At 38.5% G+C, this 12831-nt stretch overlaps 2 protein-coding genes across 8 annotated transcripts in view; one reads left to right on the top strand and one right to left on the bottom strand.

Moving 5' to 3' along the window:
* GOPC (golgi associated PDZ and coiled-coil motif containing) overlaps positions 1-2685 on the top strand; it is a 38455-nt gene extending 35770 nt beyond the window's left edge. For all 3 annotated transcript variants that reach the window (XM_066248016.1, XM_066248017.1, XM_066248015.1), the window contains one exon: positions 2006-2685. In XM_066248016.1, coding sequence (XP_066104113.1) covers positions 2006-2136 — 131 coding nt within the window. In that variant the 3' untranslated portion in view covers positions 2137-2685. The remainder of the gene's footprint in view (positions 1-2005) is intronic.
* Positions 2348-12831, bottom strand: part of DCBLD1 (discoidin, CUB and LCCL domain containing 1) — an 85486-nt gene continuing 75002 nt past the window's right edge. For 4 of the 5 annotated variants that reach the window (XR_010727660.1, XR_010727662.1, XR_010727665.1 and 1 more), the window contains 3 exons: positions 12714-12797; positions 10814-10978; positions 2348-6971 (listed from right to left, as the gene is read on the bottom strand). The gene's annotated coding sequence lies outside the window, so the exon portion shown is untranslated. The remainder of the gene's footprint in view (positions 6972-10813; positions 10979-12713; positions 12798-12831) is intronic. The other variant, XR_010727661.1, reaches the window with a different exon arrangement.

The raw sequence follows: 12831 nt of genomic DNA, 5'->3' as shown, positions 1-12831 counted from the left end.
GTTTTTGTGTTAATATTTACACTGATGCTGCAAAAGCAGTGGCGACAGAACTGGTGCCATGGTCTGGAACAGGGCAGTGCTGCCACTGTCATTGTCTTCTGCCTTGCCATCCACTCAGAGTAAAAAGAAGAAGAAAACACTAGTCTTACTTACAAATATCCTTGATGAAATAGTGAAAACTTCATTTTATTAAATCTTGATGCTTGAGTACACTATTTTTTTAATATTCTGTGTGATGAGATGGGAAGTATGCATAAAGCACTTGGTCCATATGCTGGACTAAGATGCTGGTCTCAAGGGAAAGTACTTGAGTGAATAAGATGCTAGCTGAACTAGCCATTTGTTTTCACGGAAGACAATATTTAGTTGAAAGAATGACTGACAAATTATGGTTGTTCAGACAAGTTGGCAGTCATTTTCTTGAAAATAAAGTGAGTCTGTCACTTCAAGAAAAAACAACTGACAGTATTTATTACAAATGATAAAATGTGAGCTTGCAAGTGAAAATTAGAATGTTGTAAAACATGCATCAACCACATTGAGCTTGACAGCTTCTCAACACTTTCAGACCTTTTCTAATAAGAATGGTGGTGATATTAATGAATGTGTTCTTTTCATATATAAAATGATACATAGCAACTTTTAGAAATGCTGTATAATTCAGTGAGCTAATATCTCTAATGACCAGTGTATGATACTACAAAATCCTGTATGGGCAAAATAGCCAGGCAAAGTACATGATAGATGAATGGATTTCAGTGTAACAGAGTACAAAAAGTTTGTAGGTCTGGTTTCAAATTCTATATTGTCAAGTTTTGATATAATATCAAGACTATTGACAGTTATCTGGAAAGACTGTTAAACTACTCTTCTTCCAACTGCATGTCTGTGCGAGAGCGACCTTTTTACGTGGAAGCAGACTGGGCAGAAGCAAGTGTGAGAACCCGGCTGTCTGTAAAGCCAGGCATTAGGGATATTGGCAGAATTGTAAAATAATGCCACTCTTCTATTAAATTTCTTGAGGAAAACGGTTATTTTCACTAAATAGGAGTGTTATTTATGTTAACATTTATTGGTTTTTTTTGTCATTTTTAACAGTTATAATTTTTTTAGATTTCTTAGTTTTACTAATACAACCAGTAACCCACATATAATACTATAATAATGCACATAAAAGCTCTTTGGAGTATTTATTAAGAGGATAAAGGCATCCTAAGACCAATCGTTTGAGAACTTCCAGGATAGTTTTATAGTGAATTTGATGAACTTGTTGCCCTTCTGCTAAACTTGTATAAGTTAGCGACACAAAGACAGCAGTTACTATTATTCTCTTGAATCTTGAACAAAACTCTTGTGGCATTATGTCAATACCTTACACAGCTGGGCTTCTCTCCCTATGATTTCATTGTCTTTTATCCTTTCTACCATTTTGTCAGGATTAGAAGGCTTGTGCTTTCTTTTCTTTGTCACTCAGGCTAAAAGACTTCTCTGTTACTTATGTAAATTGCAGACCACTTAAATTGTGACTCAGCTAAAAATGTATGCTCTTAGGATATATTGCTATTAACTGCTCAAATCACACACACACAAAATAGACACACTGGTTATTGTTTAGCACATGTCCATACTTCACAGCTCACTAAATAGATGACATAGTCAACTCTCACTTATTTAAAGCCTATTATCTATTTTGTAGATTAACCAAGATTAATTAAATTTGTTACCTGGACATTGTCTTGTCAACAAACTTTTACACAATTTTTAGGTAGGTCCAATAGATAATATTTTTTAAATTTCTACATTGTTTGATATTCGCTATAAAAAGGAAAAATTCCTTTTTCAGAAATTGCTAACTTGATTAATCTAGGGCCCCATGGCTTGCCTCAGATTACCATTCTTAATCACAGTGGGCATTGATTGCTTTGTTTTTGCTCAGTAAAATCACAAGACCTTTTCCTTTTAGACAAGAAAGGAACTGCTTAACTGCTTTTCCCCTTTCTTTTAGGCTTTAATAAGAAGGCAGCAACTGATGGACATGAAAACGGAGACCTAGGAACTTCGAGTGAAACCCCGCCAGAAGACAGGGCTTCTAACTTAGATGACCTGCACAGCCTGTATCATAAAAAATCTTACTAAGGGGACTGTAACCCCGGACAAGACTGTAAAGTCCACTCAGACTATGACAAAGACTTTATACAATATACAAGATAAAGGGAGGCTGTTTGTTGCCTGAATGAAAGGCAGTACCTCAGGGCTTCATGTGAACAATTCTAAATGCCTACTTCCTGTTCCTGTGGTGGATCGTAATTGGCTGTTGCATGTAAAGCAATTTTGATTTTCTTAAAAATTGTAAAACACCAAAGCATGTGTTTCCCAAAGGGGTATTACTAGGGTCTTAGGTACCAAAAGAAGCACTACTGTTTTATTTTATCTTTTCTATGGAGTAGAAGGATAGTGCAAACCAGTATTTTATAAGAAAATAGCCTTTAAATACAAGAGAATAAATGAATTCATGTTATATATCCCAGAATGTCAAGTGTGGTATTTCAAAGGACAGACCTTAACTCGATGAATTGCAGAATATAGGCTTGACTTAATTTTTTTAAACTGAAAGAATGGTTTTAATTTCTTTTTAAATTCGTTTTGCATCTTAATACCTATCAATAAATCAGTTCTTAGTGATCATTTTTTGTGATGCGTTTGCTGGTCCGCTTTCTGCAATGCTGTATGTACAAAGTGGTTTTCTCTACACAATCCTTGATCAATCAGTGCTGCATTAGAAAGAGTTTCTATAAATTTACTGTACATTGGACTTTTCTGGTTTTTAAAAAAATGCAGATGAGTGTAAAATATCCGTTTTCAATTATGTTGATCTCTGTGCATGGTATTGGAGCATTATGTTATTACTGTTTACTCACAAATATTTTTCTGGGATCTACAAAATTTATACATTTTGAGTTGTTGGGAAAGTTTGTCTTGCTGTGCTAGTCCTGGCACTTAAAAGATACATCTTGCTGGCAGTAAAAGCTCAAATTTATTCCTGTGTCAACAAAATACAGGGTGTTCAGACAGCAGTTCTCTCTTAAAGTAACCAATTTTCCAGCTGCGTTACTGGTGGGAAACCTAAGTGAAGATGTTTTGATACAACAGTTGTTTTGGTTGGCTTTTCATGACAGCTTGTGTTTGACTACAGTCCTTTTCAGATGCAAACTACAGGAAATTTGCTAGTTCTTTTATCCCAGGAATAAGCATGGAGTACCTCTTTTTTTGTTGTTGTTCCTTGTTAAGGAAAGTGAAAATAATACATTCACAGAGGTGATAGTTTTTCCAGTATCACTGTTTTAAAGGGTATACATTTAAGGGTCTGGTAAGTGGTAGGGGAAAGCCTACAAGGCTTTTAGAGCATTATCAGTCCTTCATTTCTAATATTTAGATGTTATGTGATATAATACACATTTTCTTGTCTTTCCTAGATGCACTATATATTTGTTCATAGGTAAATCTATAAAATGTATATACTTTATTTGGTGGTTTTGCTATTTATAAATTTTATGTTTTAACTATTGCTCATTTATGGTTTGTTTTGGATGGTTTCATTCATCTGTGTATCTCCATGTTAATTTGTAATACAAATGTACTCAATAGCATATAGTTAACTGATATTAAAATACCTTGTAGGATAAAGTTGTCTCTAAGCAAATGCTAGTATTTACTTGTACAACTGAATAAACAAGCTACATGTTGTTGTTGCTCTGACATGCTAGGCAAAAAGCCTCTTAAAAGAAACCATATGTTTTTTCCTTATGCATTCACCCTACTCATACACAGCCTCCGTGCATGACATAAGATCCACAAACTGGATTTTAGCCAGTACAGTATGTTCATTTAGTCAAAAAAATTTGACATTGTGGCATATTTGAAAACTTTTTTGTTGTGACTTGAAACCATGTTTTTAAATTTTTTTAAATCTGGAATGGGATGACCATGACATTTTTTTCAGAGAATTTCTATGACTGAGTTCTTAGGAAATATTAGCTAAAACTTTTTGCTTTTTCAAGAACTAATACATCTATGCAGAATTTTTTAAGAGCCTTCAATTAGCATATCTATGAGGATGCCATGTAATATAAAGGAACGTGTGAGATGTTACAATATTTAACTCCTTTCAGAACGAAAAATTTTTTCCCATAGTTTAAAATTGAAAATTGCAGGGGTCAGTGCCCTTTCCGTCCTGCTTCGCCCTGGTCTGCAAGCCTCCCTGAGAGCACTGTTGCTCAGATGCTACTCTGAGCTTCCTGACAGAGGTGGAGAAACTACCCAGTTAAAAGTTCATTTTAGCTCTGCGGTCTTTGGGGGATGAACGAAGAATTAAAGACTTTCCCCAAAGGGCTGAATGAGAAGCAGTTTTCTATTTTCACATATATAGGGAAGAAACTCATAACACTCAAGTTTCTAGGGCCAAACCAAACAGGTATCTAGGCAACTGCTGTAAGGTCATTACCGTTAAAAAAAAGACAGGGACACAAATGCACAAACAATAGCTAAGAAAAATTTTAACAAGAGTGGGAGGGTTGTAAGTATGCATGTATGCAGTTACATTTTAACCTCTAAATTCTCTTCTACAGTAGCTGTTACAAGTATGATGGAAAAACATTTAGGTTTTTAGACTTGTTAAAATAGATTTAAGAGAGTTGAAAATTTGTGAGTCTTGGTAGTTATAACTAAACAGTTGTCAAAAGTTAGCAGTTTGTCTTGCTGCTGGTTTTATTCCTGGACTACAGTGAACTTTTGTTTTTTGTTTAGAAACAAAAGATATTAATTCATGCCTAAATTGCACATTATTTGACATCCTTATTATAATTGTAATTGATGTCCTATTCCACGTATTTGGTTGCCCTTCCACTTAAGAGTTGCTCTCAAATCTATAGGATTTATGACAAATATATCTAGTTGAGTTTAATATTTTTTATTAGCCTGTAAATAAATATGACATCTACATTGAAAATGTATTGATCTCATTTTTTAAATAATAAATTTCGTTTCACATTAATATTTTGGTATATCATTTATTTCTTATAGTTTCTATTATTTGTACCAAGTCATAAAGTGTATGCAAAGGCTGAATAGAACAATTTTTTTGGGGGGGGGCAGTAGGAATTAACTGGTCTTAGGAACTGTTTAATCCGAGTTAAAAACATGTTGGTTGGAAGGAACTGTCAGAGTAGCTGTGGGAATAGTTTCTGTTAAAACTTAGCAAAAACTCCAGTCTCCTTGGGTTAGTTTTGTATGACAAATATTGATAGCCAGTGTTATCTATGAGGATAACATTGATAAAAATCAGAAAACCAACAACTAGCAATACTATTAGTATGAGAGTATTCTTCCACTTTATCATCTAAGCATATATAATTTAGAAATTACATTGTGTGTAAAATAAATTTTAGGAAAATCTATACTGCTGTTTTTTTTTGTTTTTTGTTTTTTTTTTCCTCAGAAGTTGTCTGTCTATAGCTCACATCAGAACTAGATACAATATGTGCAGGAATGCCCTGTCTTTGCTTAGAATATGTGAGGTTAGTCAGAAAGAGACACCTCCAAATGGTATTTTGCACTCATAAATCATTTCAGAAAATTACTTGTTATGAATATTTATAAACATTATTTTTTGTCTCTAACCTGGATTTAGTCCTAATTTAAAAATGCTGTCTATGTATCTGTTTAAATTCCCAGTGAAACAAGTAATTTGGAAAAGCTTTTCCCCCAGAACAGTATCTTGTAGGATATCGTTCAGTTTATATCAAAGATTATTTTTGTCTTTTCTTTGTTAATCGGCATTCTATTTTAGGTGGTTTTATATACAATGTGTCCGTAAAGTCATGGTGCATTTTTGACAGGTCACAGGAAAGCAATAAAAAAACGATAGAAATGTGAAATCTGCACCAAATAAAAGGAAAACTCCCAGTTTCATACCTGTTCAGTGCAGTTCGATGTGGGCTCACGCACAGATTTTTAAGGGCTCCTTAGGTAGCTATCCCGTATAGCCTCTACAGACTCGCCACTGACTGATGGCCTACCAGAACGGGGTTTCTCCACCAAACTGCCGGTTTCCTTCAACGGCTTATCCCACCCAGTAATGTTATTCCTATGTTATAAACACGCCGCTATTCATGTTGCACTTTGGTCATGGATTCGAATTTAGCGAGCCACAGACATACTGAACTCTCCTCTGTACGGTCCATATCTCGACTGGCATGGCGTGGGCTGCTCCGCTGTAATCACGGTGTTAAGTCATCATCTGCGCATGCACACATGCTGCCACATCATCCTACAGAAACTGGGAGGGTTTTCCTTTTATTTGGTGCAGATTTCACATTTCTGTCGACTTTTGTTGCTTTCCTGTGACCAGTCAAAAGTGCACCATGACTTTACGGACACACTGTATATATAAATATATATAACTAAAAGGTATTGCAAATACCCATGTGTTGGTGCTCAAGTTTTGTCTGACAGTCATTTTCAGGTGCACTTTGAAAGCTGCAATGGCTCGTGGCAGCCGTGAGAACATCTGTCCACTCCACCAGGAGGAATTGGACTGGGCCGCGGCCTGCCCAGCTCCTATACCCTGAAGCCTATTGCTGTGTTAACATGGGGCTCTGCTTCTCACATGCTGGGCCAGCCGAGGACAGATCTTGAGAGGGATCTTCCACCTTGACTTTGGCTTGAGGGCTCCCTGATGGTCTTGCCAGACTCCCTGAGCATCATGTTGTAGTTTCAGTTGCTTTCACCTCACCTCTTTTCCTGCTTTCATCTTCTGGAGTCATACCTGCATCGGGGTCTGGTTGCCTCCCAGCTCCCTCCTGGTTTTTCCCCACCAGCATTGCCCCTATTTAATCCATTACACAGTTGACCCCTTCTTGGTCTTGGTGTCTGCTTCTTGGAGGACCCAGACTAACATAGGTGGACAAGGAGAGCTGAGGAAAGAGGGTAAAAGGAGATCAGGTGCTGGCTCATCTCCCACCCCCACAGTAAAGAAGACTCCATCCCGATCTGTAAGTGGGATACATGCAGTCTTTGGCACGAGGCCATGGCTCGGTCACTAAGCATTTCACAGATGATGCTCAGTAAAGTGTTACCACAGCCTTGGCCAGTTGGCTTAGTGGTAGAGCATCAGCCTGGTGTGCAGGAGTCCCAGGTTCGATTCCCGGCCAAGGCACACAGGAGAAGCGCCCATCTGCTTCTCCACCCCTCCCCCTCTCCTTCCTCTCTGTCTCTCTCTTCTCCTACAGCCAAGGTTCCACTGGAGCAAAGTTTGCCCAGGCGCTGAGGATGGCTCTGTGGCCTCTGCCTCAGGTGCTAGAATGGCTCTGATTGCGGCAGAGCGACGTCCCAAGATGGGCAGAGCATCACCCCCTGGTGGGCATGCTGGGTGGATCCCGGTCAGGCGCATGTGGGAGTCTGTCTGACTGCCTCCCTGTTTCCAGCTTCGGAAAAATAAAAAATAAAATAAATAAAAACTTTAAAAAAAAAGAGTTACCATAGCAGGCCTCTAACCTGTTACCCTTATGAAGTCCTGTTTGCAAGTTCGCCTTGGTCTAATGTCTGGCAGTGATTTCAGAAGTGTTTTACCCCATTTCCTAACTGATAAGAGTGGTTTACTGTACCGGAAATGTTCGTACAAACAAATGGGTTTATGTTGAATACCTGCTTTCTTTCTGGGAATCTGAAATTTTGGTACAAGCTAGTCAGAGTGCACCCATATGACTAAATCCAATAAAAATTCTGGTTTTGCGGAACAGAAACCCCAGAAATAAACCCAGGCCTTTGTGGTCAATGAATATTTGACAAAGGAGGCAAGAGCATACAATGGAGTAAACAGAGTCTATTCAATAAACAATGATGGGAAAATTGGACAGGTACATGCAAAAAAGAAAATGAAACTAGACCACCAACTCACACCATACACAAGAAGAAATCCAAAATGGATAAAAGACTTAAATGTAAGTCACAAAATGATAAAAATCTTAGAAGAAAACAGGCAGTAGAATCTCAGACATCTCTCATAGCAATATTTTTGCCAGCATTTTGCCAATATTATGTCTCCTCAAGCAAGTGAAACAAAGGAAAAAATAAATGGGAACTACATCAAATAAAAAGGCTTTTGCACAGCAAAATAAACCAAAATCAACAAAATGAAAAACAACCCACTCAATAGGAGAACATATTAGCTGATATATTTGATAAGGGGCTAATAACCAAAATTTATAAAAAACTTATAGAACTCAACACCAGGGAGACAAACATTCTAATTAAAAAAATGGGCATAGGGCCTGAGTAGATAGACACTTCTTCAACAAGAACATACAGATGGCCAACGGGCATATGAAAAAATGCTCATCACTAATCATCAGAGATGCAAATTAAGACCACAATGAGATATCATCACCTCACAGCTGCCAGAATGTCTATCATCAATAAATCAACAAATAAGCGCTGGTGCAGACGTGGAGAAAAGGGAATCCTCCTGCACTGCTGGTGGGAATGTGGACTTGTGCAGCCACTGTGGAATACACTATGCGGTTTCTTCAAAAAATTAAAAATGGAACTGCCTTTTGACCCAGCTATCCCACTTCTGGGAATATATCCTAAAAACCTCTAAACACTAATTTGAAAGAATACATGTACCCCTATGTTCATTTGCAGCATTATTTACAATAGCCAAGGTCTGGAAACAGCCCAAGTGTCCATCAGTGGGCTAGTGTATAAAAAAGCTGTGGTACATATACACAATGGAATACTATGTGGCCATAAAAAAAGAATAAAATCCTACCTTTTGCAACAGCATGAGTGGACCTGGAGATTATTATGCTAAATGAAATAAGCCAGGCAGAGGAAGACAAATACCATATGATCTCACATATATGGAATCTAACGAACATTATAAATCTATGAACAAAATAGAAACAGGCACGGACACAAGGAATAGATGAATAGCAGTTAGAGGGGAGAAGGGTGAGGGGACTGGATGAAAGAAGGTGAAGGGAGTAGTCAAAAAACATATATCCATAACACACAGACACAGACAACAGGGTGGCAACAGCCAGAGGGAAAGTGGGGGTGGAAGGAGAGGGAGGGGGGCAAAGTGGGGGGGAGGGGTGAAAAAGAGACTTCGCCTGGGGTGGAGGGTGCCAGACGCTACGGGTAGATGGTGTTACATTGAATTGTACACTTAAAACCTGTATGGTTTGGCAAACCATGTCATCCCAATGAATTAAAAATAGATTAGACAAAGAAAACCTCAAAACCTTGGCCTATGCCTAGGCTTGGGCAAGCTTCCCTGATGAACAATACTTCATAGATGTTACACATCGTTGCTGGAGGAATTGAGCTCATCCTCTGTGACTCTTCTGGGACAAGACCCATGGAGCTTGTGTCTGGTTCCCTCTGGTTTGTTCATGTGCTTTTCCCTCGGTTGATTCTGTTTGATGTTCTTTCTCTAAAATTCAGTGGTAGTCAACCTGTCCCTACCGCACACTAGTGGGCGTTCCAGCTTTCATGGTGGGTGGTAGCGGAGCAACCAAAGTATAAATAAAAACAGATTTAACTATAGTAAGTTGTTTCATAAAGATTTATTCTGCCAAACTTAGCGAAAATCCGACATAAAGTAGTTGGTAAGTAATTATTATTATGTGCTTTAACTTGCTGTAACTCTGCTTTATAAATTTTATAAAGTAAAGTTACTTCCCTACTTTATAAATCACCATTACTGTGGAACTGGTGGGCGGTTAGAAAATTTTACTGCTAACAGAGATACAAAAATTTTACTGCTAACAGTATAAAAAGGTTGACTACCGCTGCTCTAAGTCATGGTCATGAGTACACTTTTATGCTTAGTCCTGTGGGTTTTTCTAACAAATCACTCAACCTGGGGGTGGTCTTGGACACCCCAGACACAGGTGGTAACTTGGGCAAATGCCCCCCAAGAAAAGGAATTCTTTAGAAGTTCAATGACAAAAGCATTTGATAAATATGGGGAGAAAAATGCCTACAAGAGCAGAGTTGGCTAGTTCCTACTGGGTTGTATTGATGACTTACAGCAGGATAACGAGAGACTGGGGGCTGTCATCAAGCTGTTCGTGCCAAAATAAGAGGCCTGGAGGACGTGTGGGAAGCTTACAAGGAGGCCTGGATGGAAACAGCTGAGCTTCAGGCAGGCTATTTAATTATTATAGTCACAGAACTTCAGAAACTTGAATATTTAGCCAAGTTCAGTTTTGCTTTTTCTGTTTTGTTTCTTAAATTTGTGTCATGCATTATGTGTAATTGAAGCTAGGACATAGATAACATTCATCCATTTTTTTTTCTTCTTTTCCAAGTGAGAAGAGGGGACATAGAGAGACAGACTCCCATATGAGCCCCAACTGGAATCCACCTGGCAACCCCCATCTGGGGCCTATGGTCTGCCCATCTATTTTTTTTAACTGATTTTAATTTATTGTGTTTACATAGATTCTGGTGTGGCCCCAAATGCATTCCCCTTCCCCCGTAATCCCCTCAACATCTCCCTTGTACCCCTCCCTACAGCGCCCTCCCCCCTTCCCTTCAGGTTTATCCCATCCTATCATCCCCCTTCCCTCTGTCCTCTTTTACTCTGGTCCCTTTGATCCCTCCTCTGTCTCAATTCCATTCCTCAGTTCATATTGTTCATTGGATTCCTCAAATGAGCGAGGTCATAGCGAAGATCTGGAAACAGCCCAAGTGTCTGTCAGTGGACGAGTGGATTACTATGGGGCCATGAAAAAGAAGGAAATCTTACCTTTTGCAACAACATGGATGGACCTGGAAACTATTATGTTAAGTGAAATAAGCCAGGCAGAAAAAGAAAAATATCTGCCCATCTATTTTTAACATCTGAGATGGAGGCTCCAGGGAGTCATCCTCGGTGCCTGGGGCCAATGCACTGGAACCAATTGAGCCGTGGCTGCAGGAGAGGAAGAGAGAGAGAGAGAAGGGGGAAGGGTAGAGAAGTAGATGGTCATTTCTCCTGTGTGCCTTGACCAGGAATTGAACCTGAGACAACCACATGCTGGCCCAATGCTCTAACACTGAGCAAATCTGCCACCAAGTTTTATTTTGTGAAAGTCAAGGCTCTGATGGAGAAAACCTAGGACCTTGAAACATGCCATGGGTACATCTGGAGGGATCCCCTTGAGGATGCTGACTCTGCAGTCCCTACTGCCCTTGGTCTTGCAAAGGTAGCTCTCCCCAGTGAATCACCTCTGTTCAGGCTAGAAGATGTTGCAGAGACTGCTACTCACCAATCCCCGCACCTCTCCAGAGAATAACTAACTGCCCCCATTTTATTCTGGGCTTCAAGGTTTATAACCAGGGTAAAATTCTAGCCAAGTCTGGCTGGAGATGTGCTGGGATTGGTGAGGGAGACTAGACATGGAAAAGAATTAGCTAGGATATACTGGCAGGAGCCAAGCAGGTGTAATTGGAATTGGATTTTGAGAGTGCTTGATCAAAGACTAAATTCTCCAGTTAAAAGAAAGAATTCTAATTGGAAAAAATAATCCAGTGACAAGTTGTTTATAAGGAACACACCGAAAAATAAAGACTCAGAGTTTGAAGGTGAAAGGGTAAAAAATATACATTGATTATCTGTTCTCCAAAGGCCACTGAGATACTCTCATCAGAGAAAACAGACTTAAAAAGCAGATTAAAAAAAAAAAAAAGCAAAAGGGGTAGAGAAAGCTACTTAAATTCTTAAAGAATCAATTCACTACAAAGTTAAAATGATTCTAATATTGAATATACATATTTAAAATTGTCTCAAAGTATATAAAACAAAAATTAATAGAACTGTAGAACATTATAAAATTCCATCACAATAGTGGGAGATTACAACAAAACTTTCAAAGAAATCAGGAAAGGAAGATTTGAACAGCAAAAGTAAGAAGATTGTTTTAATGTTCAAGTTAATAGGGTGTCTGGTTGTCAAAGAAAGACATATGGCTTATAAGTAGGAGGATAGATGAATGAACTATAAGAAGGAAAATTAGATAAATGTAAAGCTGACAAAAACTTGGATTCTATGGCTTTGGAAAGGTAAAATTTGCAATTTGGTAAAGTGACAGCAGGGGGCAGCAGAATCCAAATGTGATCACTTTGCCTATTAGGGCTGGAATGCTTGACAAAGATTATCAAATAAAATACTCTTTATTATGAGGGTGAATAAATTGAGGACTAGAAAAGTTATATTATTTGTCCAGGGTCACACGGGTAGTAAGCGTCAAAGTCAGGACTCAAATCCCGCTCTTGATTTTACTTGAACGGGCCACTTTCAAAGAGCGAAAGAGGAAATACAGATGAAATTGTCAGCTTTTCAGTCTTTCTCCTCAATAATTATATTACTTTTTCTTAAATGGTACCAGGTTTGATGAATCCCAGACTGATCCAGTTTTGATTTTCAAAACGATGATTGAGCTGGATTTGAAGTTAACTAGAAATAATTTTTCTCTAGTCGAGTGAATGTTAGCATGCCAGAATTGAAGTTACACAGTAGGGGTTCAGGTCCTGGGGCTACTGCATTCCGGTCCCCACCCCGTCCAAACACAGGTGACCTCTCAGTGTGCACACACAGTCCCCACTTTCTTTAGGGGCAAGGCTGTAACAGGGATACTTGTGACATCAGAGGAAGGTGTCAATCTTACCAAGTGCCTCCCTAGGGTTAGGACATTTTTACTTCTGTCTTGGGCAGTAACCAATGGCTCGTCAACTTCTGAAAAACAGTAGAACTAAAAAAAAAATTAAAAACTGATTTTTATTTCA

This window comes from Saccopteryx bilineata, chromosome 12 (genome assembly GCF_036850765.1).
Source record: "Saccopteryx bilineata isolate mSacBil1 chromosome 12, mSacBil1_pri_phased_curated, whole genome shotgun sequence".
Classification (NCBI taxonomy): domain Eukaryota; kingdom Metazoa; phylum Chordata; class Mammalia; order Chiroptera; family Emballonuridae; genus Saccopteryx; species Saccopteryx bilineata.
This window is presented reverse-complemented; position numbering and strand designations above follow the sequence as displayed.